Below are 26998 nucleotides of genomic sequence, written 5' to 3' on the forward strand. Positions count from 1 at the left end.
TTTTTTTTTTTTTTTCTCTTGTTGAGATGGAGTCTCACTCTGTTACCCAGGCTGGAGTACAGTGGCACTATCTTAGCTCACTGCAACCTCCACCTCCTGGGTTCAGGCGATTCTCCTGCCTCAACCCTCAGCCTCCTGAGTAGCTGAAACTACAGGCATGAGCCACCACGCCTGGCTAATTTTTGTATTTTTGGTAGAGACGGGGTTTTGCCATGTTGGGCAGGCTGGTCTTGAACTCCTGGCCTCAAGTGATCCACCTACCTTGGCCTCCCAAGGGGAACTTGGGGGTCCTGCTGTCTGACACCAGGAATTAAAGTGGAGAGTTAAAATTCTGGAGAATTTAATTTTGAAATTTTTGTTTTTTTTTTTTGAGACAGTCTCACTCTGTCAGCCAGGCTGGAGCGCAGTGGCGCGATCTCGACTCACTGCAACCCGTACCTCCCAGGTTCAAACGATTCTCCTGCCTCAGCCTCCCAAGTAGCTGAGATTACAGGCATGCACCACCACACTTGGCTAATTTTTGAATTTTTAGTAGAGGTGGGGTTTTACCATGTTGGCCAGGCTGGTCTCAAACTCCTGACCTCAGGTGATCTGCCCACTTTGGACCCCCAAAGTGCTGGGATTACAAATGTGAACCACTGCACCCAGCCCTGAAAATATTCTTTACTCAGAAATAGATAGAAGAAAGTATGTTACCTCCCTTGTGGGAGGTAAATGCCTTCAAGTCTTCAGCTCTTGCAGGTGGTAGTCTTCAGAGCGTGGTTCTCTTCGGTGTGAGGGAGGCTTTGGGTGCTGCGTGCTGGTGCTGGGGAAGAGGGACAACATGGCACATAAGCCTGGGCAGAATGAGTATGCTTAGGTCAAGGAAGCTGGGTTGACAGATGCAGGCTTTTCTCAGGTGGGCTTTCAGCCAGTGCTTTGGGAAATCTCAGAGACAGAGGCTGTGTGGCTGAAAATAAATCCACACACATCTGGTCAGATCTATTTTGTGTGGGGGTCTACCACATTCAGGACCTCACCAAACCTCAGAGAAACCCCTCTAGGTGGGTTATAGAGGCTTCATTTTACAGACGAGGAAACTCAGGCTCAGAAATTGAATGATATGTTCAAAGTTACACACTGAGGCACAGAGGCAGGACTGGAGCCTGCTCTTCTGTCTTGTAGTTCAATGCTCTTTCTGTTTTTGTAGTTGCCTCCTGGGTTGGAGGTAGGAAGCCGTGGTTTGTCCCTGATGTATTAGGTGATGGTGGAAGCTCCTCTACTTGTTATTCAAGTCCTAGCCTACCTCTTTCCTCAGTCTATACTAATCTCTTGTTTCTTCTGAATTCCTACAACATTCATTTATTCATTCATTCTGAACTCAATACATACTTATTGAGTGCCTATGACCTACTAGGCACTGTGCCAGATGCTGGATACAATAGGTGAACAAGACAGACATGGTCCATCTCTCAATGGCTTACAGAACTGCCTTCACTCTTGGGGAAGACAGACAATTATATCAGTAACAACGGTGAAGTGTGATGTGTGTTGGGATGGGGAAATCGAGGATGCTATGGGATTACCAGGGTGTAGGTTCTGACTATTCTAGTGATGTAAAGGATGTTTCTTGGGAGGTGGCATTGAACCTGAGACCTGAAAGATGAGATGAAATTCGCCAGACCAAGAGAGTAGGCAGGTGATCCATGCAGAAGGAATGCGCTATACGAAGACTAGGAGGCAAGACAGTCCCTGGACACAGCTCAGGAAATCAGAGAAACAAACCAAAACAAAAAGGTCTGTCTGGGATGTTTTTTGACACCAACCAATTCCCCGACACCAGCTGGGCACTCAGCAATTCAATTCAATTCTGACACTACCTACCCAGAATTAGTGTGAACCCCACAGCGTCAGGGCTCAGTTGCACAAGACTGCCCCCACTTCAGACTCCAGTCCCAAATCTCAGACCACCTGTACTTCTGACCAACTGGCTGTAAATCAGGGGTTCCCATGAACCCCTCCTCAGGTTTGTTAATTTGCTAGAATGGCTTGTAGAACTCAGAAAGGCACTTTACTTACAGTTAAGTTTTTATTATAAAGGATATCCTAAAGCATACAAATGAACAGCCAGATGAAAAGGTACATAGGCCAGGTCTGCGAGAGTCCTGAGTGCAGGAGCTTCTGGCCTTGGGTAGGTGGGGTGCATTCACCAACTCAGAAGCTCTCAGAAGCTTCCCGTTCAAAAGTTGTATAGAGGCCAGGCGAGGTGGTTCACACCTGTAATCCCAGCACTTTAGGAGGCTGAGGCAGGCAGATCACTTGAGGTTGGGAGTTCAAGACCAGCCTGGCCAACATGGCAAAATGCTGTCTCTACTAAAAATACAAAAATTAGCTGGGCATGATGGCGGGCGCCCATAATCCCAGCTACTCGGAAGGCTGAGGCATTAGAAACTCTTGAGCCTGGGAGGTGGAGGTTGCAGTGAGCTGAGATTGTGCCACTGTACTCCAGCCTGGATGACAGAGCGAGACTTCATCTCAAAAAAATAAAAAGGTGTATAGAGCAGTGGCTCATGCTTGTAATCCCAGCACTTTATGAGGTCAAGATGGGAGGTTCACTTGAGGCAAGGAGTTCAAGACCAACCTGGGCAACACAGTGAGACCCTGTCTCCATACAAAAATAAAGGTAGGCCGGGCGCAGTGGCTCATGCCTGTAATCCCAAAACTTTGGGAGGCTGAGGTGAGCAGATTACCTAAGGCTGGGAGTTCGAGACCAGCCTGACCAACATGGAGAAAACCCATCTCACTAAAAATACAAAAAATTAGCCGGGTGTGGTGGCGCATGCCTGTAATCCCAGCTACTTGGGAGGCGGAGGCAGGAGAATCACTTGAGGTGGAGGTTGTGGTGAGTTGAGATCAAGCCATCGCACTCCAGCCTGGGCACCAAGAGCGAAACTCCATCGCAAAAATAAATAAATAAATAAATAAATAAATGTAAAAATATTAACCTAGTGTGGTGGCACATACCTGCAGTTCCAGGTACTCAGGAGGCTAAGGTGGGAGGATCTCTTGAGTCCCAGAGTTTAACGAGGCTAAGAGTGAGCTATGATCATGCCACTGCACTGCAGCCTGGGTGACAGAGTGAGACCCTGTCTTTAAAATACAATTAAGGCTGGGCGTGGTGGCTCACACCTGTAATCCTAGCAATTTGGGAGGCCCAGGCACACAGTTCACTTAAGGTCAAGAGTTCAAGACCAGCCTGGCCAACATAGTGAAACCCCGTCTCTAGTAAAAATTCAAAAATTAGCTGGGCGTGGTGGCACGTGCCTATAGTCCCAGCTACTACAGAAGCTGATGCAGGAGAATTGCTTGAACCCGGGAGGCGGGGGTTGCAGTGAGCCAAGATCATGCCACTGCACTCCAGCCTGGGCAACAGAGTGAGACTCTGTCTCAAAATAAGTAAATAAATAAAATAAAAATAGTATCAAAAGTTTTATAGAGCTCTATCTCCAGGCCCCCCTTCTCCACTTCGAGGTCAGTGGGTGGGGCTGAAAGTTTCCATTCTCTTTTTTTTCTTGTATGTTATTCCAGTGAAAAGTTTCCATCCTCTTTTACAGGGTGGCACTCTGTTGCCAGGCTGGATGATCACAGCTCACTGCAGCCTTGACCTCCTGGGCTCAAGCGATCTTCCCATCTCTCAGCCTCCCGAGTAGCTAGGACTACAGGGTATGCACCAGCACGCCCGATTAACTATTTTTTTTTTTTGAGACAGAGTCTCGATCTGCCGCCCAGGCTGGAGTGCAGTGGCATGATCTTGGCTCACTGCAAGCTCTGCCTCCTGGGTTCATGACATTCTCCTGCCTCAGCCTCCTGAGTAGCTGGGACTACAGGTGCCTACCACTATACCTGGCTAATTTTTTGTGTTTTTAGTAGAGACAGAGTTTCACCGTGTTAGCCAGTATGGTCTTGATCTCCTGACCTTGTGATCTGCCCGCTTCAGCCTCCCAAAGTACTGGGATTACAGGTGTGAGCCACCGCGCCCGGCCTAATTTTTGTATTCTTTTGCAGAAATGGGTTTTTGCCATGTTGCACAGACTGGTCTCGAACCCCTGGGCTCAAGCGATCTGTCCACCTCAGCCTCCCAAAGTGTTAGGATTACAGGTGTGAGCCACTGTGCCCAGCCAAGTTTCCATCCTCTAATTACTTGGTCTTTCTGGTGCCAGTCCCATCCTGAGGCTCTACCCTAACTCACCTCATTAGCATAAACTCAGGTATGATGGAAAGGGGCTCCTAATAAATTACAAAAGATATTCCTATCTTTCAGGAAATTCCCAGCTTTTTAGGAGCTCTGTGCCAAAAACCAGAAACAAAGGCCAAGTATTTATTTTATTATTACCACAGTCTATAAGGAACAGAGAGTTTCAGGCAGCAAATGGCAAGAGATGAGGTCTCAGAGATTAGAGGAGCAGGCCAAAAAAGAAAGAAGTTAAAAAATCTCAAAAAAAAAGAATTTCTACTTTCCATTAGGGCAATGGGGAACCACCAAAGGTTTAAGTAGGGGAGTAACTGTGATTTGATTTGCATATCATAACAATTACTTTTGTGTCCTTGTGATGAAAGGGGCTAAGTGCGGTGGCTCATGTCTGTAATCCCAACATTTTGGGAGGCCGAGGCAGATGGATCATTTGAGGTCAGGAGTTTGAGACCAGCCTGGCCAACACGGTGAAACCCTGTCTCTACTAAAAATACAAAATTTAGCCAGGTGTGGTGGTAGGTGTCTGTAATCCCAGCTATGTGGGAGGCTGAGGCAGGAGAATTGCTTGAACCGGGGAGACAGAGGTTGCAGTGAGCCAGGATCACGCCACTGCACTCCAGCCTGGGTGACAAAGCGAGGTCTCAAAAAAAAAAAAAAAAAAAAAAACTAATCAAAGGGACAAAGCTGGAAGCTGTTGTGGTAATCTGGGTGGAGACAATGAGGGCCTTGGAGATGATCATGAAGATGGAAAGAAGTGGGTGGGGCTGTGAGAAGGTAGAACTGGTCTACCTTTGATTTTGGATGCCCTGTGATCTCTATCATTCTTCCAGCAGTGAATTGTGCTGTACCGTAAGACGTTTGTTTTTATATTTATTTCTACTTCTTCAATGCTGTTGTCTTTTCGTGCATTTCTATCTTGTCTCTCCAGCATTCCTTGAGATCAGAGATTGACTCTCACGCCCAATCCACATTTAGTTGTTTGATTCTTTGGACCTTAGCTTCCTCATTGCTAACTTGGGGAATCCATGCCTTTCCTGCTTTGTAGGGTTATTTTGAAGATCCAGCATCTGATCAGATAAGGTAGTGAAAAAGCTTTAAATAGCATGCAGATGCAATTGATTATTATCATCAAGAAATTACCTGTTTGCGTTAGGTAAGCACTACCCAGAGTGTAGTCTGGTCAGAATGCAGTCAGAAAAGAGAAGTAAGAAGTTGAGGTACCCTCTCTTGTCTGGTTGATTATTAAGTTATGACTGAAGTTCAATCAATAATAGCCAAATAATATTGACTTTAGCCAGAGAGAAACCTGGAGAAAATGTTTACCCTCATAATAGACAAAAATTGGAAACCGGTGGTTTCAGGTATCTACTGGTGTAATTCTAACACCTCAACTCTACATGAGATTGGTTTGAACCCCATCCCAAAATCTAGGGGAAGCCCCATGCCTTCTGCAAGATTTCTGTGAATTCCCTGGGCTTAGGTTCCTCAGCGTCATCTCTGGCTCTAAATTTCCTTATTTGCTGTCTTGTGGCCAAACCTGTATCCCAGAATTGCCCCAGAAGTTGAACATAGCCCTTTCTTTATTGATGCCTACCTACCCTGCTTCCACAGGGCAGCTTGTGTCATAGACATTTATTGGAGGTTTGGGGAATGGATTACATTGGAGAGAAGAGTTGGATTGCAAAACTTCAGTCCAGAAAATTTAAAATATAAACTTATATCTAAGAGCTTCCCCAGTTTCCCACCTACTAGGGCTTTAGTTTCTAACCACATTGCTTAGCTTTCTTTTTTCCTCCCTCCTTTGTTCTTCCTTATCCCCAGATTCCTGTTCATTTCTTACGCAGAGTTATTTGGCGACCTTTGTTTTTTCTCCTCCCAGCTCATGTCTTCAGGGCCTCACCTTTTACCCCCAAGGGGCCTATCAAGGTATTTCCCCAAACAAACACACTTCCTTCCCTAAAAGGAACTCTGGGACCAGCTGATAAAATAATAACTTCTCTTCTTTTCTACTGCAATGACAAGGTTGCCAAACTGTGCCTGTTCTTCGGGAACTCCAACATTAACTGGGCCTTCTGGCCCATGGGAAAAGTAACCAGTTGGCAATCCTTGTGACTTAGGATGCACCCAAGATCTCATTGAATTTAATGCTTGCAAGTTTGGGGGGAAGGCTGGGAAGTTATGATTAACCCATTTTATGATGGGCAAAAGTGGGGCTTAGAAATAGTCTAGCAACAACTGGATGAATGAGCTTTTGAGCAAGAACTTGAACCCAAATCTGAGCTCACTCAATTTTCTCTTTCTTGGGAGTCTTTATGAAAATGGAAAATGGCCCTTGCTTGTTAGTCAAGTCAGCTGTTTTGACAATGAACTTGGTGCCCTGGTGCAGAAGGTCAAAAGAGACATGAGCAATGTGGCAGATAGGTTGTACTAAGTGCTGGGAGGAAAAGATAAGCTGTCAGTAGAAGCTTTTCTGTGTTGAGACAGAAATGTTGTCTCCCCAAGATAACCATCTTGAGGCTGTTAGGCAGGGCTCTGGCTAAGGAGGAATCCAGCAGGACTGCTTTGGGAGCCACTTCTTAAGGCTCCTCTGTCATGCCTTTCCCTCATGCCTTCCCCCGTCCCCTTCCCTACACCCTTTCCTCCTTTAAGGCCTAGTTCCCACGGCCTCTGGGAAGCCATCCCTGGCAGCCACACCTGGGTTAAATCCTCTGTCCTGGAAATCCTGTAGGGAATTATTCTCTACTTTGCACCATTAGCAAGTTCTAGCCCAGTGGCTTTCAAAGTTTGTTGATTGCAACCCATAGTGAGAAACATATTTTATTTTGCATCTCTGTATGTATAACACACCACTTTCTCTTTCTCTTACACACACACACACAGAGAGAGAAAGAGAGAGAGACAGAGAGAGAGAGAGAGAAATATTGTGTGTGCACTATTAAAAAATGTTTCAAATTTCATCTGGTCATTCTGATGCTTTAAAACCTCCTGAGGTATTCCATTGTATAAAAAGTACATTCCAAGTAAATAGCCTGAGTATAAGGCCCTTTGCTGACTGTTCTACTCGCCAGCCTTCTCGTTGGCTTCAGAAACTCAAAGCCCTTTGGGATTCTCCCCACATGCCAGTTGCCTCCTTTCTCTCACTTTGCACATGCTGTTCCTCTGACTGCAGTGCTGTTATTCCTCTTTGAAGTGATTAGAAAACTGCTTTCACTTTAGGAACTCAGATGACCTGTCACCACAAGGTCTGTCCTCTGTCTTCTGCATTTTGATTGCTCTGATCTAGTACTCATCACACTGAATTGTAATTACTGATTTACATGTCTGCATCCTTCTGTAAACCAAGCCCCCAGGTCCAGTGGTTTGTATATCTCAGTTGGTTTTATATCACTGGCACCTACTGTAGTGTCATTGTCCAGCAGATGTTCATTGAAAATTAGGCCAGGCACGGTGGCTCAAGCCTGTAATCCCAGCACTTTGGGAGGCCAAGACGGGCGGATCACGAGGTCAGGAGATCAAGACCATCCTGGCTAACACGGTGAAACCCCGTCTCTACTAAAAAAATACAAAAAAACTAGCCGGGCGAGGTGGCGGGCGCCTGTAGTCCCAGCTACTCCGGAGGCTGAGGCGGGAGAATGGCATGAACCTGGGAGGCAGAGCTTGCAGTGAGCTGAGATCCGGCCACTGCACTCCAGCCCAGGCGACAGAGCGAGACTCCGTCTCAAAAAAAAAAAAAAAAAGAAAATTAGCAAAAGGGCACTTTTTCTCCAGTTCCATATTATCATTAATTAAAATTCTTCCATTCCATATGGTCTTAATAGCTCTGGCCATTTATATATACGTGTGTGGTGCAAGGAGTGGGAGAGGGTAGATTTTGGAAGTAGTCACAGTTGATTCTACAGTTCCTGGTGTACCTCCTCCCACTCAGCCAGTAGTTTTCATTGCTAGAGGGAGGATGAGGATTCTGATAGCTGGAATACACAAATAAATAAACAGTCAGTGCCCAGCTTTTGAGTTTTTAAATAGATTTGCAAAGATTCATGGCTGAGACAGTGAAGTCTTAAAAGCCAAGGCTTTTGTTTATTTTTATCTAATTTTTTTTGAGACAGTGTCTTGGTCCTGCTGTGTCACTTAGGCTGGAGTGCAATCAGGGTTCACTGCAGCCTCCACCTCCTGGGCTCAAGGGATCCTCCTGCCTCAGCCTTCTGAGTCATTGGGACAACAGGCATGTACCAGCACACTTGGCAAATTTTTTACATTTTTGTAAATATGGGAGTCTTGCTATGTTGCCCAGGCTAGTTTCAATCTCCTGGGCTTAAGCAATCCTCCTGACTCGGCCTCCCAGTGTTGGGATTACAGGTGTGAGCCACCATGCCTGGCCAAGGCTTTCGATTTGAAGAGAAGAAAGGGCACAATGCCAGAGAAAGCAGGTCATAAGGTTTATGCCACAAGTGGTAGATTGGGAAGAAAATGGGTGAAGAGACAGTGTACCTCACCTTATGCAAGTTTAGGGATTGGAGCCCCCTGGGGTGGAGTGGGAGGAGATCAGTGGGTGGAACCAGATCAGGAGGGATCAGGTAGGCAGGGCAGAGTCAGCAACAAGAGGATCAGGGAAAGGCTGAGCATCTGCTGCCACAGTGGCCTGTGCTGGGATCCCTATGAGGCATGCCTCGCATTGTGGGGCTGTTTGGTGGTGGCTGGGCCTTCTGGTCAGGACCCTACCTGTCAAGTGTCCAACAGAAGTGACACCTGGCCAGCCCTGTCTGCTCACCCCATCCAACTACCCTCCAAAGGGACAGTGGTGATGTGGGAGGAAAAGCCGTGGCATTCCTGGTGAACTGAACAGAATAAGCCTGAGATTTCATTCTGAGGGACACAGTCGTGGCAAATCCTAAACTTTTACATACTTTTAAAATGTCTTTAAAATTAAAGAATACCTTCCTCTCTTATCCTGTTACTCTGAGATAATCACTGCTAATTATCTCAGTCCTTCCAGACATTTCTCTCTGCATCGAATATGAATTTTAATTATAAACCAGACTGGAACCTCTCTGAGACCAAGAACTACATCTTATTCTAGCACCCAGGACAATACTCGATGCAGAAAAGGCATTTGATAAATATTTGATAAAATAATTTTGAATGAAAACTGTCTCAAAATTCCCGTAGGCAAAGAAAAATAAGCTGTTTTCATTATTTCATTATTATGAATGACTTTCAGACAGCTATGTGAATTTCAGGCCGGTGGGGGATACGCTAGAATCGGAGATGGCTGGTGGGTGGGGGATTTAGAATCACTTGGATCACACTGCTAAGAAGCTCTAGGGCCTGCCAGGTCTTTCAGTGATTAAAAAATCCCAACAAGCTATCTCTTTTCTTTCTTCCTCTCTCCTTCCTTTCTTCCTTCCTTCCAATAGAGATGTTGACCAGGCTGGTCTGGAATTCCTGGCCTCAAGCAATCCTCCCACCTTGGCTTCCCAAAGTGCTAGGATTACTGGGATTGTAGGCATGAGCCACTTCGCCCCGCACCCAACATGCTTTCTAAGACCAGCCCTTCCTCTCTCAGGTAGCCAAAGGACATTTGTTAAGCAACCTGTGGCCAGCATTGCTGTTGTTGGCTTACAAGGGGATTACAGAACACGGTCCCTATCTTTGGGGAGTGCCCCATTAGACAGCAGGGGGTGGGTCATCTCTGTCCCAGTTCTGGTTCCATTTCTGAGAGTTCTCTTAACCTGTCCTCCTCTTCCTCCCTCTTCCCTGTTGCCTCCCTGTCCCCTCCTCCCACCCACCCCTCGGATCAAGGTCAGTTTCTTATCCCAGCAAGCTCTCTTAAGTCTGCCATAACTACTGTCCCAGGCTGGGCCACTCCTATCTCCTACCCGGACAACCCACCAGCCCCCACTGTTTCCTGGCTTGTGTTGCCCTCCAATCCCTTCCACCGAAGCAGCCAGAGGGAGGTGTCCACTCCAGATTCAAGCCCTTCCTTAGCTCCGCATGGCCTGGGGTGGAGTCCAGCCTTCCGGGGCAAAAATTTAGGGCTTCCCGGGTCTGGCCCTGGCCTCTTCCTCTGTGTCCTGGGCTATTCCCATGCCTGGGAAGCAGAGACCCTGGACGACTGGTCCTGTTTGTCTCATCAGGAGCTTCCTGGAGGCTGTGTGGGCTGGAGCAGTAAGCCCCAGGCTGGGCTGGGCTGTGCTTGACTGAGCTGCAGAGGTCTGGCCTGGACACCTGCTGCCCCCCACCCCTGGTTTTTTGCCCCCCATTCACTTTCCAGCTCTTCCTTCTACCACCCCCTCAGCCCAAGCCTCATCAAACGCAGACTCTCCAGGCAGAAAGGGACCCTCCCTGTCACTGTTCCTGTAGGGAAACTGCTCAAGGTCACAGAGCAGGTCAGAGGCTGCCTGGGTAGGGTGAGAACACCCAGACCAAGCCTCTTTCCTGTGCTTCAGGGAAGACCAGGCAGGGTCTCCACAGTCCCAGAGGGAGGAAGGTGAGGTGCGTGCCCTCCTCTGGCTGTGCCTTGGAAACAGTTGGTCTCTGGGCTGCCCTCCTTCAAGCCTCCCTTCTCCACTTGGGGTGCTTTGATTCCTGGCTGTTCTGTGCGTCTGCTTTGCCATGAGGCCTCAGTGCCTATGGTTGGATCATTAATTCTGGAGTGAGTGGGAGGTGCAAAAGGGACCCAGTTTAGAAAAAATGGGCTTGATAGAAAGGCCATAATCTGCCACCTGCTGGTTGGATTCAAGTTTCTACAAACTCCTGGTCTTTGAATCTTGCTGTCATCACTGTGACCTTGAAATCCAAGATCTCTGCTCAGTGTCCCTACCTCCCTCCTCTCACTCAAGACCCACTGTCTTTCGTTGTTCCCATGTCCCCTTCACTGGATCCATTCTCCCGATTCACACCTGCATCCCAATCCCAGGGGGATTTGCACATGGAGATGGTTCTGGCAAGAGCAATGCTTAACCCAAAGAAACTGTGTGCTAATGGGGGGATTCTGGGCAGCGTGACAAGCCAGATGCAAGGGAGGGGCTCTGGGACAGGAGCTTGCTAGAACTCCTCTCACCCGATCTCTAGACACTCACCTTCTTTCTCTGAGTAAGACTGACCCATTTGTGCTTGTTACTGAATTAAAATTCCAAGGAAAGACAGGCTGCAGGTTGTTCCCAAATAGGAAACACACATACACAGAGAATGAGGAGCCTCTGCCAACATCCCAGGCAGGCCTCTTCCCCTCCCTGCACCATAGCCCTACAGTCCCTGTGCAGGCTGACCAGGGGGAGGAGAAGGATCTGGTAATGTTTTCTGTGGCCAAGGTAAGTGCCTCTGCTCCAGGCAGCCCCCATCACGGCAGCCCTTCCAAGCAGGAAGGCTGGGGGGCGGGGGCCTGGAGGTGGGAGTGTTTTCAACATGAAGTCATTTCCCACAGTGAAGAAGCAGCCACGTTCTGCACGGTCCACTGGCAGTCTGGGATGTTTGCCCAGCACCAGGAGAGAGTCTAAAAATGCCCAAGCCCATCTTGGGATCTCAGGAGGCTGGCTGGAAGACAACCCAGGAGTTGTTCAATCCCAGAACAAACTGCCCACTCCACACTGAACCCAGCCTAGGGTGAAGCTCTTCCCAGCCTCCAAGGGCTCCAGGTCCTGCTGGATGATACGATGTCTATATATAGATCACTGACTGGAGCCCCTCAAGAGTAGGGCTTGTTCTTTCTCACATCATGGTTCCCAGCACCTGGTCCTAAATAGATGCAGCTACTTGGTATGTGTTAAACTGAGTTGAAAATTCAATTAGGTGTCAGGGTGGGATAAAGAATTGTAGGCACGCGCAGGAGGATACTCTTGCTGATGGTAAAGGCATTAGGGACATCTCCATAGAACAGAAGGGTCTGAAGTTTAGCCTAAGATATCCTTACTTGGGGAAAAGAAGGGAGCAGACACCTGGTAGGGAGCATGGCAGTGAGGACAGGTTCAAAGAGCCATGAACGGCGCTCTCCTACATCATTATGATAATTAAAGCAATGTGTTGGACTAGGCAGTGTAATTGGCAATGTGTAACTGGCAGAGGGGCCAGTGTAACAGACTAGGCATGGAATATATAACATATGAAGAAATTAAGGATACACAGCCAGCCAATGGGGAATTAATGAGTTAACCAACAAACGCAGTTGAGAAAATGGGCTAGTGGGGAGACAGAAAGCAAGTTTGAGCCCGACCTTAGACAGTGTACCATAATAAATAATGATAAACAGCTGCCCCGTTGGGCTCAGAATCGGAGATTAGGTGGGACAGAGGTACATATGAGACAGATCACCTTATCTATTCACCTGTTCCCTGAGCCCCAGCAAAAGTGATTTTCTGCACCCAAGTCCTGTAGGAAGCCATTCTTTGCTTCTCTTTTCCCAATAAATGTCTTTTTTATTTTATTTATTTATTTTTTATCACTCGTGCTAGACAATGGGTGGTCTTGGGGATTTGTCCCATCCTCTCAACTGCTGGTATAATGGAAACCTAGGATGACACACCAGGAAGGGACCCTAGAAATTGTCCCATTGCCTCATTTTATAGATGGAGAAAATGGGGCCCAGGGAGAAAAAAAAGCCTTACTCAATGTTGCACAACTAGTTGAGGGCAGGGCCAGGCCTGGACCACCCCTTCCCTATGATCCTGCCCACTGTTCCTCTGCAGCCCTTTATCCTTTCCTCCTCACCCCTTTTCTAAGGCCCACACTGCTTTCCTCTGGCTCTTCTGAGTTTCCTGTGGTGTCCACACTGCCGGGTGCCTGTTCACTTTGCAGCCTGACAACTCTTATTTAAGATAAACTTGGACTACTGAGAGAGTGAGGATGTCTAGCATCCCTGGTCTCAGAATGGGCCCCGGCCACCCTCCCAGAACAGACTCTGCCCAGCTCTGAGTCTGGCTGGGGACTGGGAACACAGACTTTCTCTGGCTCTGGCTCAGAAGATCCAGTCCCTGTGTATTTCCCCCACTACACTGGCTGAGTGACCTTGAACATGTCACCACTTTGGGCCTGACTGCTTTTCTTGAAAGCAGGAATAATCAGACCTACCATTTAGAGCTGCTGTGAAGATCAAAGGAGTCAAGTGTGTGGAATCCTGCCTGATACACTGCAAGGCACCATTCCAGTGTAGAGTGTTGGTCTCACCCAGACCCCAACATGGGGCAGCATCTATTGAATAGTGGTAGAACAGTGGTTCTTAACCGGGAGGTGATTCTGACACCCCAGGGGACATTGAGCAACATGTGAGGACATTTTTGGTTGTCTCAATTGGATGGGGGTTGCTATGACATCTGATTGTTGAAGGCCAGGGATACTGCTAAATATCTTACAATGTACAGGGCAGCACCCACAGCAAAGAATTATTCGCCCCAAATGTCAATAGTGCTGAGATAAATGAAAGTGTGAAATTATATCTGTAGGTACAGACGTGGGTTGTCATTCCAGAAAGGCAAAGGAGCTGTGGGTGGGGAGCTGACCATCAAGGTACCATGGTGACCAAGAACAGGAACCACTGGGGTTAAATGAGATGACTATGCCCAGGTTTGATAAGTTCAAAACATTTTATTTCAATTCTATCCTTGGGAGGCAGCATAAATAATCACAGAAGACCACAAAGGTCATTGGGGAAGAAAAAAAAAGCTCCAGAAATGTGGGGAGGAGGAGATGAGTGCTGACACTGTCTAGCTGTGGGGTACGGGGTGAGGAGGCCCTACTGTAGCTGGCTGGGAGGATGGAGGTTCTTAGAGGAAAGGCCCAGCTCACCTGGAGGGGCTTGGGTAGCCCTGGCCTCTGTGGATGGGATTTTCCGTAGGGCGGCCACGGGAAAAGCAGGTATGGAGTATAATGCATCTAGTAGATCCTAGCTAATGAAAGAAAAGAGTGGACACCCATTTCTCGATTTCCAGATCTCACCCCAAACTGTGACTCTTCTGAGAACAGTGTTTATAAACTCTTTGCGGGTAGTGGGAAATGAAAGGAGGAAAAAAGAAGGAATAAAAGAAAATGTGTACAAGATCAAATGAAATGTGACATCTCAGAGCTGCGTGACCTTGGGCCACTTCTCTCGGTTTCCTCATCTGCAGAAGGGAGTAGATGTGAGGCTCAATGAGATCCTATGTGTCAAAGGACTGCAGAAACTTTAAAGTGCTATACGGATGCAAGTGGCTGTGGTCATTCTACGTGCATAAGGCTGAAAGTGGCTGAGATAGTGGTGCTGAGACACACGCAGAGCATCCCTAAAGCCATCAGACCCTGGTCTGCCTTCCCCAGGGCCAAGCTCCACCCTTCTCAGCCTCAGCTTCCAGGAGGACGAGGCCTCATCTCAGATGGAGTACCCTGGGGAGGGTGGTGGTGACAACCGAGGGTGGGGACCTGAAGGATCTAGGGGCACAGCGTGAGGGGCCTCAACTGGGCAGTGTGGCACATCGGCACTACTGGTGCTGGGTAGACGGTAGCAGTGGCTTCCAGTTCTCATTCTCCGCAGAGACTTGGGCACTGGTGAAGCCCATAATGGGATTGGCATCTTGATGCAGTGGGAAAGGCCCTGGCCTTGGGGTCTGAACACCCAGGGTCCTGGTTGTGGGTCCATTGTCGACCTGCTGGGTGACTTCATAAGTCACTTCCCCATTGCAACCCTCAGTTCTGTCATTTGTCAAATGGGGACACTAATCCCTACCCTGCCTGGCTCACAAATTGAACGGGAAAAGGGTGTGCAAGAGCTTTGAAGAGAATCATGGGGAAGGCAAGGGGTCATTATGGCCTTGGAGAGCAATCCTCTGAATTCCCTGAAGACAAGAGGGTGGGGAGGGAAGAGACAGAAAGAAGCCGGGCCGCTCGCTGCCCTCGTCGGGTGAGGCAGGTTTCTGGGGCTGCTGGGGGAAGAGGGGGTGGGACGAAAGAGGGATCACTGCAGCCTGCAGTCCAGCACTTACGCTGTGGTACCTTCAGTGATGCTGAGAGCTCCAGGTGGGAGTGCTGAGATGTCCTGGCAGCCCCCTTCACAGGGGAGAAGTCCAAGTTCTAAGTCTAGCTGAGATCCCGCTTCCCCCTTTGCTTCTTGGTCCACTGAGATACAGCCCCCGTTAACCCCAGAGTCTGTGGTCTTCACCCAACTGAGGGGAAGCCTGGGTCCTGGGGTGGCAGGGAAAGGGGCTGCTGGCTGGGGTCTCCAGGAGAAGCTGGGGACTTTTATTAGCATGAGGTCAGGAGGTCAGAGGTTGGCTTCCAGTTCTTGAGGTGGTAGGCGGGGGTCCTCAGGCTGGCCCCCTCTCCTGTCCTGGCTCTGTCTCTGGGGTCACTGGTAAGGGAGAAGTTAAGGGACGAGTAGAAACGACGGAGAGATCGGCTTAGAAAACAGCCCAGCTGCGGAGCTAACAGTTCTTGGGGCTGTTGCGCAAGTTTTTCAGTTCCAGCTGGAGCTGCCGAATGCGGATGTCCTTCTGGGACAGCTCTTCTTTCAACCGTCGAATCTCATCCTGCTGCCGGAAGAACATTCGAAGGAGCTGGGGTGGAGGAAGGGAGGGGGCCAAGGAGGGCCCAGGAGAGAGCAGGTGAGACAAGGATTTCCCAGGTGAGTCTCTAGTTGCCTACCGCCCGTGCCCTCACATTCCCCCAGGCCTCCCACTGCTTGATCCACTTATTCTCCCCAGCCACTCATCACCACTGCGCCTCTCCCATCTCTAGCTCAGTGCACAGCTCTCACTTTCCCTTGTGAGGCAGGAAACAAACAAAATCTGCGTCATTAACTGATTCAGGATCACTGAAAAAGGAGTGACCAAACAGTCCCGTTTTCCAAATATCCCAAGCTTGTCCCTTTCTGGGTCCTAACCTAATGCTTTTCTTTACCATTGTATTAATAGATGTATTAATTATTACATCTAGAATAATATATAATAATAGATGTACAATAATATATAATAATAGATGTATAATAATACATAATAGTAGATGTATTATTACGTGTATTACATTATTATTGATAATTTACATATTTATTTATTTTTGAGACAAAGTCTCGCTTTGTCGTCCAGGCTGTAGTGCGGTGGCATGATTTTGGCTCACTGCAACCTCCATCTCCTGGGTTCAAACGATTCTCCTGCCTCAGCCTCCCGAGTAGCTGGGATTACAGGCATGCACCACCATGCCTGGCTAACTTTTGTATTTTTAGTAGAGACTGGGTTTCACCATGTTGGCCAGGCTGGTCTCAAACTCCTGACCTCAAGTGATCCGCAAGCCTCAGCCTCCCAAAGTGCTGGGATTATAGGTGTAAGCTACCGTGCCTGGCTTGTGTTGATAATTTAGAACTTTCTAAAATGCTTTGTATCGTTCTCTTCTTAAGGAGGCTCAGGATGCAGAATGGAATCTAGCTTTTTTCCTACTGATGAGGAACTATGACAAGAATACCAAAGTTTGCACTGGTCAGGGATTCATGTACAGCTATCTTGGCAGATCTTCACCCCGACGACTCTCTAGCTTAACCTGCCTCCATTTCTCCTGTAAAACATATTGACAGATGTCCACAAAACGCTGAGCCCTGGAAAGCAGCAGGCTCCTTGCGGCTCCTGCACACCTGAGTTGAATGTTGCCCACAGTCAATTGTGTTTGGCCTCAAACTTTCTGGTGTGAATTACGTTGTTATTGTAATTGCATAATTTAATGAAATATGATAAAAATTGATGAAATGAGCACAAAAACAGAGTTGTTATTTCTATAAAAACTTAATTAAATGCTTTAGAAAATCTTGATAAAGGTGATGCTAAAAAAAAATTGCAGCTGAGGCCGGGCACGGTGGCTCAAGCCTGTAATCCCAGCACTTTGGGAGGCCGAGACGGGCGGATCACGAGGTCAGGAGATCGAGACCATCCTGGCTAACACGGTGAAACCCCGTCTCTACTAAAAATACAAAAACTAGCCGGGCAAGGTGGCGGGCGCCTGTAGTCCCAGCTACTCGGGAGGCTGAGGCAGGAGAATGGCGTAAACCCAGGAGGCGGAGCTTGCAGTGAGCTGAGATCTGGCCACTGCACTCCAGTCCGGGCGACAGAGCGAGACTCCGCCAAAAAAAAAAAAAAAAAAAAAAATTGCAGCTGAATTAGGTGTGGAAGATGTAGCCCTAAAAGACTGGAGAATATTCTATGTCTTGGCTGATGGTGGCTGCATGACTGCGTGTGTTTGTCAAAACTCTGAAACCGACACACTACAGAGGATGAATTTTACCATAGGCAAATTATACCTCAATGTCTCAAAAAAAGATGAGGGAAAACACTGTAAAAACTAGGACTTTGCTTTCAGATGGACTTTAAATTATTTTTCTACCTAAAAGAAATGGAAACCGGAAATGGGAGTTAAGGTGTGATTTGTGTGAAATACATCGCAGATTCCAACCAGGGAGGACCTCCTTGAAGAAAAGGTCTTGGGTCCTGCATCAAAATATGCTAAATGAATGTATATGTTTTATTTTTATTATTTATTTACTTATTTATTTGTTTGTTTGCTTGTTTTTGAGACAGAGTCTTGCTCTGTCACCCAGGCTGGAGTGCAGTGGCACGATCTCGGCTCACTCCAACCTCCGCCTCCAGGTTCAAGGGATTCTTCTGCTTTAGCCTCCGGAGTAGCTGAGATTACAGGTGTGTGCCACCACGCCCGGCTAATTTTTGTATTTTTAGTAGAGACGGGGTTTCACCAGGCTGGTCTTGAATTCTTGGCCTTAAGTGATCCACCCTCCTCAACCTCCCAAGGTGCTGGGATTACAGGTGTAAGCCATCACCCCTGCCTACTTTTATTTTTTAGGGATAGAGTCTTGCCACGTTGCCCAGGCTGGACTCAAACTCCTGGGCTCAAGTGATCCTCCCACCTGAGCCTCCTGAGTAGCTGGGACTAGAGGGGTGCCACTGAACCTGGCATGTTTTATGTTTAAAACAAAAATAAATGGTTGAAAGAATGTATTGACCAGGCATGGTGGCTCATGCCTGTAATCTCAGCATTTTAGAAGGCCGAGGTGGGTGGATCACGAGGTCAAGGGTTCAAGACCAGCCTGGCCAAGATGGTGAAACCCTGTCTCTACCAAAAATATAAAAATTAGCCAGGTGTGGGGGCAGGCACCTGTAACCCCAGCTACTCGGGAGGCTGAAGCAAAGAATTGCTTGAACCCAGGAGGTGGAGGTTGCAGTGAGCCGAGATCATGCCACTGCACTCCAGCCTGGGCAACAAAGTGAGACTCCATCCCAAAACAAAACAAAGCAACAACAACAACAAAAACGAATGTATCTATCGGCTGGGTGCCGTGGCTCACACCTGTAATCCCAGCACTTTGAGAGGCTGAGGGAGGTGGATCACCTGAGGTCAGGTGTTCGAGACCAGCCTGCTCAACATGGTGAACCCTTGTCTCTACTGAAAATACAAAAATTAGCCGGGCATGGTGGTGGGTGCCTGTAGTCGCAGCTACTTGGGAGGCTGAGGCAGAAGAATTGCTTGAACCTGGGAGGTGGAGGTTGCAGTGAGTCAAGATTGCACCATTGTACCACAGCCTAGGTGACAGAGCAAGATTCTGTCTCAAAAAAAAAAAAAAAAAGTATGTATCATTTTTAAGATTCTCTCCCTTTTTTTTTTTTTTTTTGAGACTCCTGGATTCAAGTGATTCTCCTGCCTCAGCCTCCCAAGTAGCTGTGATTACAGGCGTGCGCCGCCACCACGCCTGGCTAATTTTGTATTTTTAATAGAGACAGCGTTTCACCGTGTTGGTTAGGCTGGTCTCGAACTCTTAACCTCAGGCAATCTGCACGCCTCAGCCTCCCAAAGTGCTGGGATTACAGGCGTGAGCCACTGCGCCCAGCCACAATTCCCTCCTTTAACTAACTTAAAAAAAAATATTTTTTGTTAACTAACAAACCACCAGTCCCAGTTACATCTGTTCAGAGGTATGACATACTATTTGCCTTTGCACTAAATGACTCTACACACTCTTGTGTCTTCCAAGTTCTCAACATTTCTTTGCATTGTTTTTTGGTCCACTTTTATCAAAAAAACCACGTTAATGAGGTATAATTCACACACCCTAAAATTCACTCATTTTAAGTATACGATTCAGCAATTTTTAGTAAAGTTACTGAGTTGTACAACTGTAGGTCTTTTCCGCTGCATCAAGCTGTGAGTTGTTTCCTCACACTTAGATCAATGTGTCCACCTTTGACAGCCGCACTTTCTAATTGGCTGCTTCCAAACTGCTGTGATGATTAAAACTATGGATAAAGCCAGAGTCAGCAGGTTTTGAGAAAGCTTCTTCCCAGCGAGGAAGATGCACAACTTTGGTGTAGATTGTGGCATCTGTTTTGTCTGCTCTGAGACCCTTTAAGGTTTTCCTCCAGGTTCTCAGTTCTGATTCACATAGGCAAATCTACAGCAAAATACTGTTTGATTTAACTACTACTGAACCCCGCCTTCTCCAGACCCAGTGCCAGAACTGAGTTCAGGCCCTTGTTATTGCCCTCCTGGGCTATCACAGTGACTCCTGTGTCTCTATCTTCAACAAGTAGGGTTCTTTTAAAAACAAGAAAACAGCTGGGCGCAGTGTCTCATGACTGTAATCCCAGCACTTTGGGAGGCGAAAGTGGAAGGACTGCTTGAGCCCAGGAGTTTAAGACCAGCCTGTGCAATATAGTAAGACCCTGTCTCTACAAAAATGTCTAAAATCAAATTAGTTGGGCGTGGTGGTACACGCCTCTAGTCCCAGCTACTCGGAAGTCTAAGGTGGGATTATTGCTTGAGCCTAGGAGATTGAGGCTGTAGTGAGCTATGATCGTGCCACAGCACTCCAGTCTGGGAGACAGGGCAGGACCCTGTCTCTAAAACATAGATAAATAAATACAAGAAAAAACTTAAAACATTTTTAAAATGAAAAATGTTATATATATATTAATAGAAAGTATAGCACCATGAACCCCCAAGTACCCATCACTCAGCTTTAGTCTCTGCCTCCTGGGTTCAAGTGATTCTCCTGCCCCAGCCTCCTGAGTAGCTGGGATTGCAGGCATGCACCACCATGCCTGGCTAATTTTTGTATTTTTAGTAGAGACAGGGTTTCACCATGTTGACCAGGCTGGTCTCGAACTCCTGACCTCAGGCGATCCACCCACCTTGGCCTCCCAAAGTGCTGGGATTACAAGCATGAGCTACCGTGCCCAGCCTGTGGGACCATTCTTACTTCATCTCTACTACCACCCACCTCCCCTGCACTACTTTCCTCAGGGGTTATTTTAAAGCAAATCCCATTTATCACATCATTTCATCCAGCCCTGAATATCCCTCTACAATGGTATACAAGCATATTTTACGGCCATTATCAAGTTATCTGCCAATCTCCCCCTTAAGACTGTGAGGTCCCAGAGGTCAGGAAGGGTCTTATTTTTATTAATAATAGTGATAATGGGCCAGGCGTGGTGGCTCACATCTGTAATCCCAGCACTTTGGGAGGCCAAGGCGGGTGGATCACCTAAGGTCAGGAGTTCCAGACCAACCTCACAAACATGGTGAAACCCCATCTCTACCAAAAATACAAAAATTAGCTGGGCATGGTGGTGCACGCCTGTAATCCCAGCTACTCGGGAGGTTGGGGCAGGAGAATCACTTGAACCTGGGAGGTGGAGGTTGCAGTGAGCTGAGATTGTGCCACTGAGCTCCAGCCTGGGCAACAGAGTGAGACTCCTTCTCAAAAAAAAAAAAAAAAAATATAGTGATAACATAAGTTGGTGGTATAGGCGGTGTCTAATTTAAGATGGCTTCCATGTTATTCCCTCTCCTCAAGCATGGGCTGGCCCTAATAGATTGCTTCAAATGAACAGAATAGGGCAGAAGTAGTGGGATACCATTTCCAAGATTAGGTGACAGAAAGACTGGCTTCCATCTTGGGTGCCCTCTCTTGCTCTTCTGCTCACACACCCTGTTGTGAGCTGCCTTATGGAGGAGTCCACATGGCAGGGACCTGAGGGAAGTTCCAGCCAACAGCCCAAGGAGGAACTGAGGCCCTCAGTCCAATAGCCCCTGAGGACATGAATCCCAGCAGCAACCACATGAGTGAACTTGGAAGTAGATCCTTCCACGATTGAGCCTTCAGATGTGATTCCAGCCCCAGTGGACAGTGTAACTGTACCCTCATGAGAGACTTCAGCCATGGGCATGCAAAGAAACTGTGGGCTCATAAGTGTTTGTGGGTTTAGGCCATTAAGTTCTAGGGTAATTTGTTACACAGCAGTAGATAGCTGATACAGTTGACCTTTTCCTTTGAGCACTTAATATGAGCCAGGAAGAGTGCTAGACACTTATGAATTATCTCTTTAATGCTCATAGTATTCCATATCCCTATTTTATCACAAGGAAATAGACTTATAAAGATCAGTAAACTTGCTCAGTCACAGCCAGGAAATGGCAAAACCAGGATTCAAATGCAGGTGGGGTCATGCAGCCATCTCCATTTCAGTTATATCATGCCTTATGTCTGGCACACAATAGGCATCCTGTGAACCCCACCCAGCTGAGCTAAACCATGTTGGCATCAGGGAATGGGGGTGTGGGCTGGAAGGAGATACCACTGGAGGACATGGACAAGACCCAGCCGAGCTGCCCCAAAAGAGCTTGCTCCCATTCCAAGTGGTACAAAGAGCACCTTTATGGCCGGGCGCGGTGGCTCACGCCTGTAATCCCAGCACTTTGGGAGGCCAAGGTGGGCAGATCACGAGGTCAGGAGATTGAGACCATCCTGGCTAACACGGTGAAACCCCGTCTCTACTAAAAAAAGACAAAAAAATTAGTGGTGTGGTGGCGGGCGCCTGTAGTCCCAGCTACTCGGGAGGCTGAGGCAGGAGAATGGCATGAACCCAGGAGGAGGAGCTTGCAGTGAGCCGAGATCGTGCCACTGCACTCCAGCCTGGGCAATAGAGCGAGACTCTGTCTCAAAAAAAAAAAAAAAGAGCACCTTCATAAACACCCAGTCTCTTCCACAAAGACTGGAAGTGTCAGACCCCAGCACTGCTGCAACGCCAGTGAGGGAGGCAGGGCTGTGATACACGAGGCCAGGCTTGCCCTATTAGTCGGGAATTTATAACTTCTGGAACACCAAATGACAGCAACGTTCTGAAATGAATTCACGAGGAGATGCATAACTCTGTAGGAAAATGTGAATTTGAGGTGTGGGGGTGGTGTGGGGAACCGATATCTCCAGACATCCCAGCTTCTATTTATCGGGGTCAGAGGCATCAGAAACCAGCATCAGGCTACTTATGGTATTTGTCACAGAAAGAAAAATGTCTCAGAATGGAACTGGCTTAAAGGCCTGAAGCCTGTAATTGAAATGTAAAGGTCTTGTTCTTCTAGGGCCTGTGGAGGTAATAACTCACGTTCCTTACCTCATTCTCTGTCCTGGGTGGGACATTTTCTAATAAATCTATTCCGTTGACCACAACACTCTTCTTTTCTTTGATGGGAGCCTTAAATACCATTTTTGAGGACTTCTTATAGCCTTCTTTCAAAGACATCAGCACGGGATCTAAAGAAGGCAAGGGAAATGCTCTCACTGATGATCCCATGGGCTGTCAGGTGATGGTCCAGCAGGCTGGGTGGAAGGGAAGTTCAAGCAGGGGGATAGGCAAGGGGAACTGGGGCAAGCTGCGCTGAAGGCAAAGGCTGCAGCCCTCCTGTGCTCTGTGGAGTCCCCTGCTGTGGTACCTCGGTTGATGCCTCCCAGCCATTCATCCGGGGTCAGTGCTGGCTCCGTGCCTGGTGTCATTGGGTAAATGTCTTCCTGGTAGGAATCTGACTGCAGTGGGAGGAGCAGAAGAGAGGACAGATGGGGGGCTGCTAGAAAAGCCCCTACTCTTCAGTCAGACTCTTCTCACTGATCTCCAATCATGCTACCTGCTCTCCTGCTGCTATGCCTTTGCACTGTGTCTCCCTCCTGGAACTACCCGCCTGCACTCAAACCCAACTGTCCCGTCTGAGAATGCTCCTCACCCCAAATTGGGTTTGAAGACCCCAGTCCACAGCACATATCTCACCTGGGTTTCTCCAGGGTCATGGTCAGTGGTGAGCAGGCTAGGATGCGATGCAGGCCCCCCTCCCGGAGCCCAGCCCAGCCCCACTTACCCTCCGGGGCACGATCATGGAGATGGGCTCGATGAGGCCCTTGAGAGTCACCAGCTTGTAGAAGCGGAACACCTCGCAGGCTGACACATCCAGCCCGTGCTTAGGCATGACCCCTGTAACAGGCACACATGTGGCTCCATGGGGTACCAGAAACTGCCTCTCAGTGACATCACCCCATGATGTTCTGGGCCGGGGAAAAACTGAGGAATGTACTTAGGTTTGGAGGCAACGGCCCATGCAGAGGGCAGAGGGTGGACCGGGGCTTCTTCAATCAGTCTCTGTCTCTGGATGGTCACCTCTCAAGCTCTTTGGGCCAGACCTGCCTCACCACAGTGCACGCTTTATAATTGGACCCCTCAGAATCGGAAGAGGTCTGGATGCAGCCTGAGATTGCTGTTCTGTTCTATGTCTCCTAGAACCAACAATGTGTGCACATGTTGCCTGTGTGGGTTCACTTGCCACGTGTCCCTAACAGCTGCCTCTGCTGAACATCTATCATGGGGACGAGGGGCAGTGCGGCACGAGGAGCACAGTTCTATCTAGGGGTGGACCAACGGGGTTTGAATCCTGACTCTGCCCCCTTTCCATCTGGGAGTCCTTTGGCAAGTCACAACTCTCTGAGCTTCTAGTTCCTTGGCTAGTTTGAGGAGGACAACAGTGGCCCCACATGAGGTGGTCAGGAGAATATGTGCCAAGATACTCATTAACTGCCTGGCACCGTGACGAGCACAGACAACATTAGTTTCTTTCCCTGTATTGTGAATATGAGTTAAGGCTCTGCCTCTCCTCCACCGGGCTGGAAGCCTGCTCTTCCAGATAAAGGAATTCCAGGAGCTGGAGGGAAGGGGTGAAATGGTTTCCCAAATGGGATTAAGAGTCAGCAGAATCGGTCTGAGTTCTGCCTCTGCTACTCAGCAGGTAAGACCTGCCTCTGGTGAGCTGCTTAATTTGTCTGAGTCTATAATAAGTGCCTAGGTCACAGCAAATGCTCAATAGTGGTCACAGGTGAGGAGGATGAGGATGAGGTGAGTCATTGAGTCCTTCCTCCTTCTTTCCTCTCCACCCCTCCATATCTGATACCTTAGCAAGTCCTGCTGACATTACTATCTAAACATCTGGATTCATCCTGTTCTCCCTGTCTTCCTCCTGTTCACCTATTATCCTCTCTTGCCTAAAAGTCTACAACTGCTTCCTAACTGGTTGCCCTGCCTTCCTCCTGCCCCTCCCAAATCCATTCTCTCTACTGAAGTCAGAGAATTTTTTTTTTTTTTTTGACAGTGTCTGGCTCTGTTGCCCAGGTTGGAGTGCAGTGGTGTGATCTCAGCTCACTGCAACCTCTGCCTCCCAGGTTCAAGCGATTCTCCTGCCTCAGCCTCCCGAGTAGCTAGGATTACAGGGGTGTATCACCACACCCAGGTAATTTTTGTATTTTTAGTGACAGGATTTAGAGACAGGGTTTCACCATGTTGGCCAGGCTGGTCTCGAACTCCTGACCTCAGGTGATCCACCTGCCTCGGCCTCCCAAACTGCTAGGATTACAGGCGTAAGTCACCACACCTGGCTGCCAGAGCAATCTTAACTAACATTTCAGATCACATCATGTTGTCTCATCTCCCACTCAAGAAAAAGAACTGTCCCCACAATGATTTCCTAATCAAATGCAAACTGCTTTCCCAGGCTAATGCATCCCATGGATTCAGCCCCTGCCCACCTCTCCAACGGTCTCCTAACACCCTATCCCCATCTCCTGCTACATCACAGAGTCTACACCATGCTCAGCCACACTGACCTCCTTTCTGTTCCTAGAACATGTCAGGCTCATTCTGGCCACTGAGCCTTTGCACTAACCATTTCCCCTGCTGGGACTGCTCTTTTTCCTTCCTATCTTTCAGAGCTCAACCTAAAATATCATCACAGAGAGGCCTTCCCTGATCACCTGTGTAAAGTAGCCCCCAGTCACTCTCTGTTCTAGTACACCATTTGACTCTCTGCCTAGAACTCATCCCCACACAACATTTTTCTTATTTGTTTACTGCCTGTCTCCTGCTCAGTGGAATGTGATCCCCATGAGAGTAAGGCCATGTTCTATTTGCCACTGGTCTTTGTACAAGGTCTGGTACACAACTGGAACTCAATAACTGTTTGTTGAACAGCTATGTGAAGCAGCAGGAGGAGTCAAGTGCTCTGTCAGGTGCCTTGCACATATGGTCTCTAAGCCTTACATTAGCCGTTCAAGGAAGGTTTGATTATCCCCATTTTACAGATGAGGAAACTGAGACTTAGAGGGATTAAGTGCACAGCTGAGCCAGAATGTAAACCCAGGTTTACAAACTCCAAACTTTCAGGCTGACTCCAAAGTTCAGGCTGATTTTTATACTATTTGATGCAGGAGTGACAGTGAAGGAGGTGGGGATGACAGAGTTGGGGAAGGATAAAGTTGATGGAATGGTGATTAGGACTTTGGACATCTCTTGGCTTCCACTTTGCTGTTGGTCACTGGAGTGGGCTGTCAGGCTCTTTCAGCCCTGATGGAAGCTGGCCCTCGGGCCCTGTCCATAATACCAGACCCACAGGAAAGCAAACTAGACTCAAGCTCCAAGGAGGATCACCGCAGAGGTGGGAACGGGAGGTCCCTGAAAATAGGTGTTTCACTGGCTGATTTGGACCCCAAATGTAGAATTGCTGAATCATATGCATTACCAGGTTAGTTGAAAGGGTGGAAAATTGGTTGTAAGACTTTTAGTGGTGGGAGAATGTGGGTTCTCACTCACTACACCCTGTCAGTCCCGGAGCCCTCTCTGTGTTTCTGCCTGAGAGCCTAGGGAGCTTGGGGCTGCAGTCACGGGAACACCTGGAACTTCTTCCTGCCCTATCAGGCAGACAGAGCTGCTGCTGGGGTCTGGGAGTCCCGGCTTCCTAGAGGCTCAGGAAGGGACTTGTGCCCAGACCCCGCTCTGACCTTTAGTTACTGGACTACTTCCCACCATCGTCATAGCCACTGTGGGCTTCAGGCTCCCCATCTGCGATCAGGAGTGCAGACGCAGAGCACATGCTGGCAAGCTGCTACTGATGGTGGATGTGAGCGCGGTGGGGTGACAGCACCGGTCCAGTGGGCAGTGACAGCTGCAGCAGGGCCAGCTCTTGCAGTTTCTGTTCCAACTTGCACATGTGCTGTGGCCTTCTGAGTCTGATTTTCCATTTAAGGGAGGGGGTGACCCATGGGCCAGATGTCCTCCCATGCACGAGCACACCAGCCGTGGCAGCCTGGGGGCCCCTTACCTAGGCCTTTCTGCGGGGCTGGGGAGCGGAACTCCATGAGGTAACTCAGGTAGGGCTTCTCAGTGCTGATCTCATAGTACCGGATGTTTCCATCACCCTGGGGTCAGGAGAGATGGAGATGAGGAAGGTGGCAGGTAGGGAGGGCAGAGCAGGGCCTGGTCCCAGGAGCCAGCTGAAGACAGCTCTCCCCTATGCTTCATGGGTGGTTAAAAAAAAACAAGGAAACCTGGCTTCTAGGCTCCTAGTGGGTGCGCCACAGTGGACTCACTGCGGGTGCAGGTGGAGGTGGAGGTGGATGGGCTGATGTGAGTGTGTGTGTGTAGACAGCCTTTCTGACAAACAAAG

At 48.4% G+C, this 26998-nt stretch overlaps 1 protein-coding gene and 1 pseudogene across 3 annotated transcripts in view; both read right to left on the reverse strand.

Moving 5' to 3' along the window:
* LOC105510660 overlaps window positions 1-14095 on the reverse strand; it is a 31276-nt pseudogene extending 17181 nt beyond the window's left edge.
* CORO2B (coronin, actin binding protein, 2B) overlaps window positions 13788-26998 on the reverse strand; it is a 117575-nt gene continuing 104364 nt past the window's right edge. For all 3 annotated transcript variants that reach the window (XM_011940335.1, XM_011940336.1, XM_011940334.1), the window contains exons 8-12: window positions 26654-26750; window positions 23375-23487; window positions 22958-23048; window positions 22639-22778; window positions 13788-15747 (exon numbers count right to left, since the gene is read on the reverse strand). In XM_011940335.1, coding sequence (XP_011795725.1) covers window positions 15616-15747; window positions 22639-22778; window positions 22958-23048; window positions 23375-23487; window positions 26654-26750 — 573 coding nt within the window. In that variant the 3' untranslated portion in view covers window positions 13788-15615. The remainder of the gene's footprint in view (window positions 15748-22638; window positions 22779-22957; window positions 23049-23374; window positions 23488-26653; window positions 26751-26998) is intronic.

Source organism: Colobus angolensis, unplaced genomic scaffold, assembly GCF_000951035.1.
Source record: "Colobus angolensis palliatus isolate OR3802 unplaced genomic scaffold, Cang.pa_1.0 Scaffold19, whole genome shotgun sequence".
Classification (NCBI taxonomy): Eukaryota; Metazoa; Chordata; class Mammalia; order Primates; family Cercopithecidae; genus Colobus; species Colobus angolensis.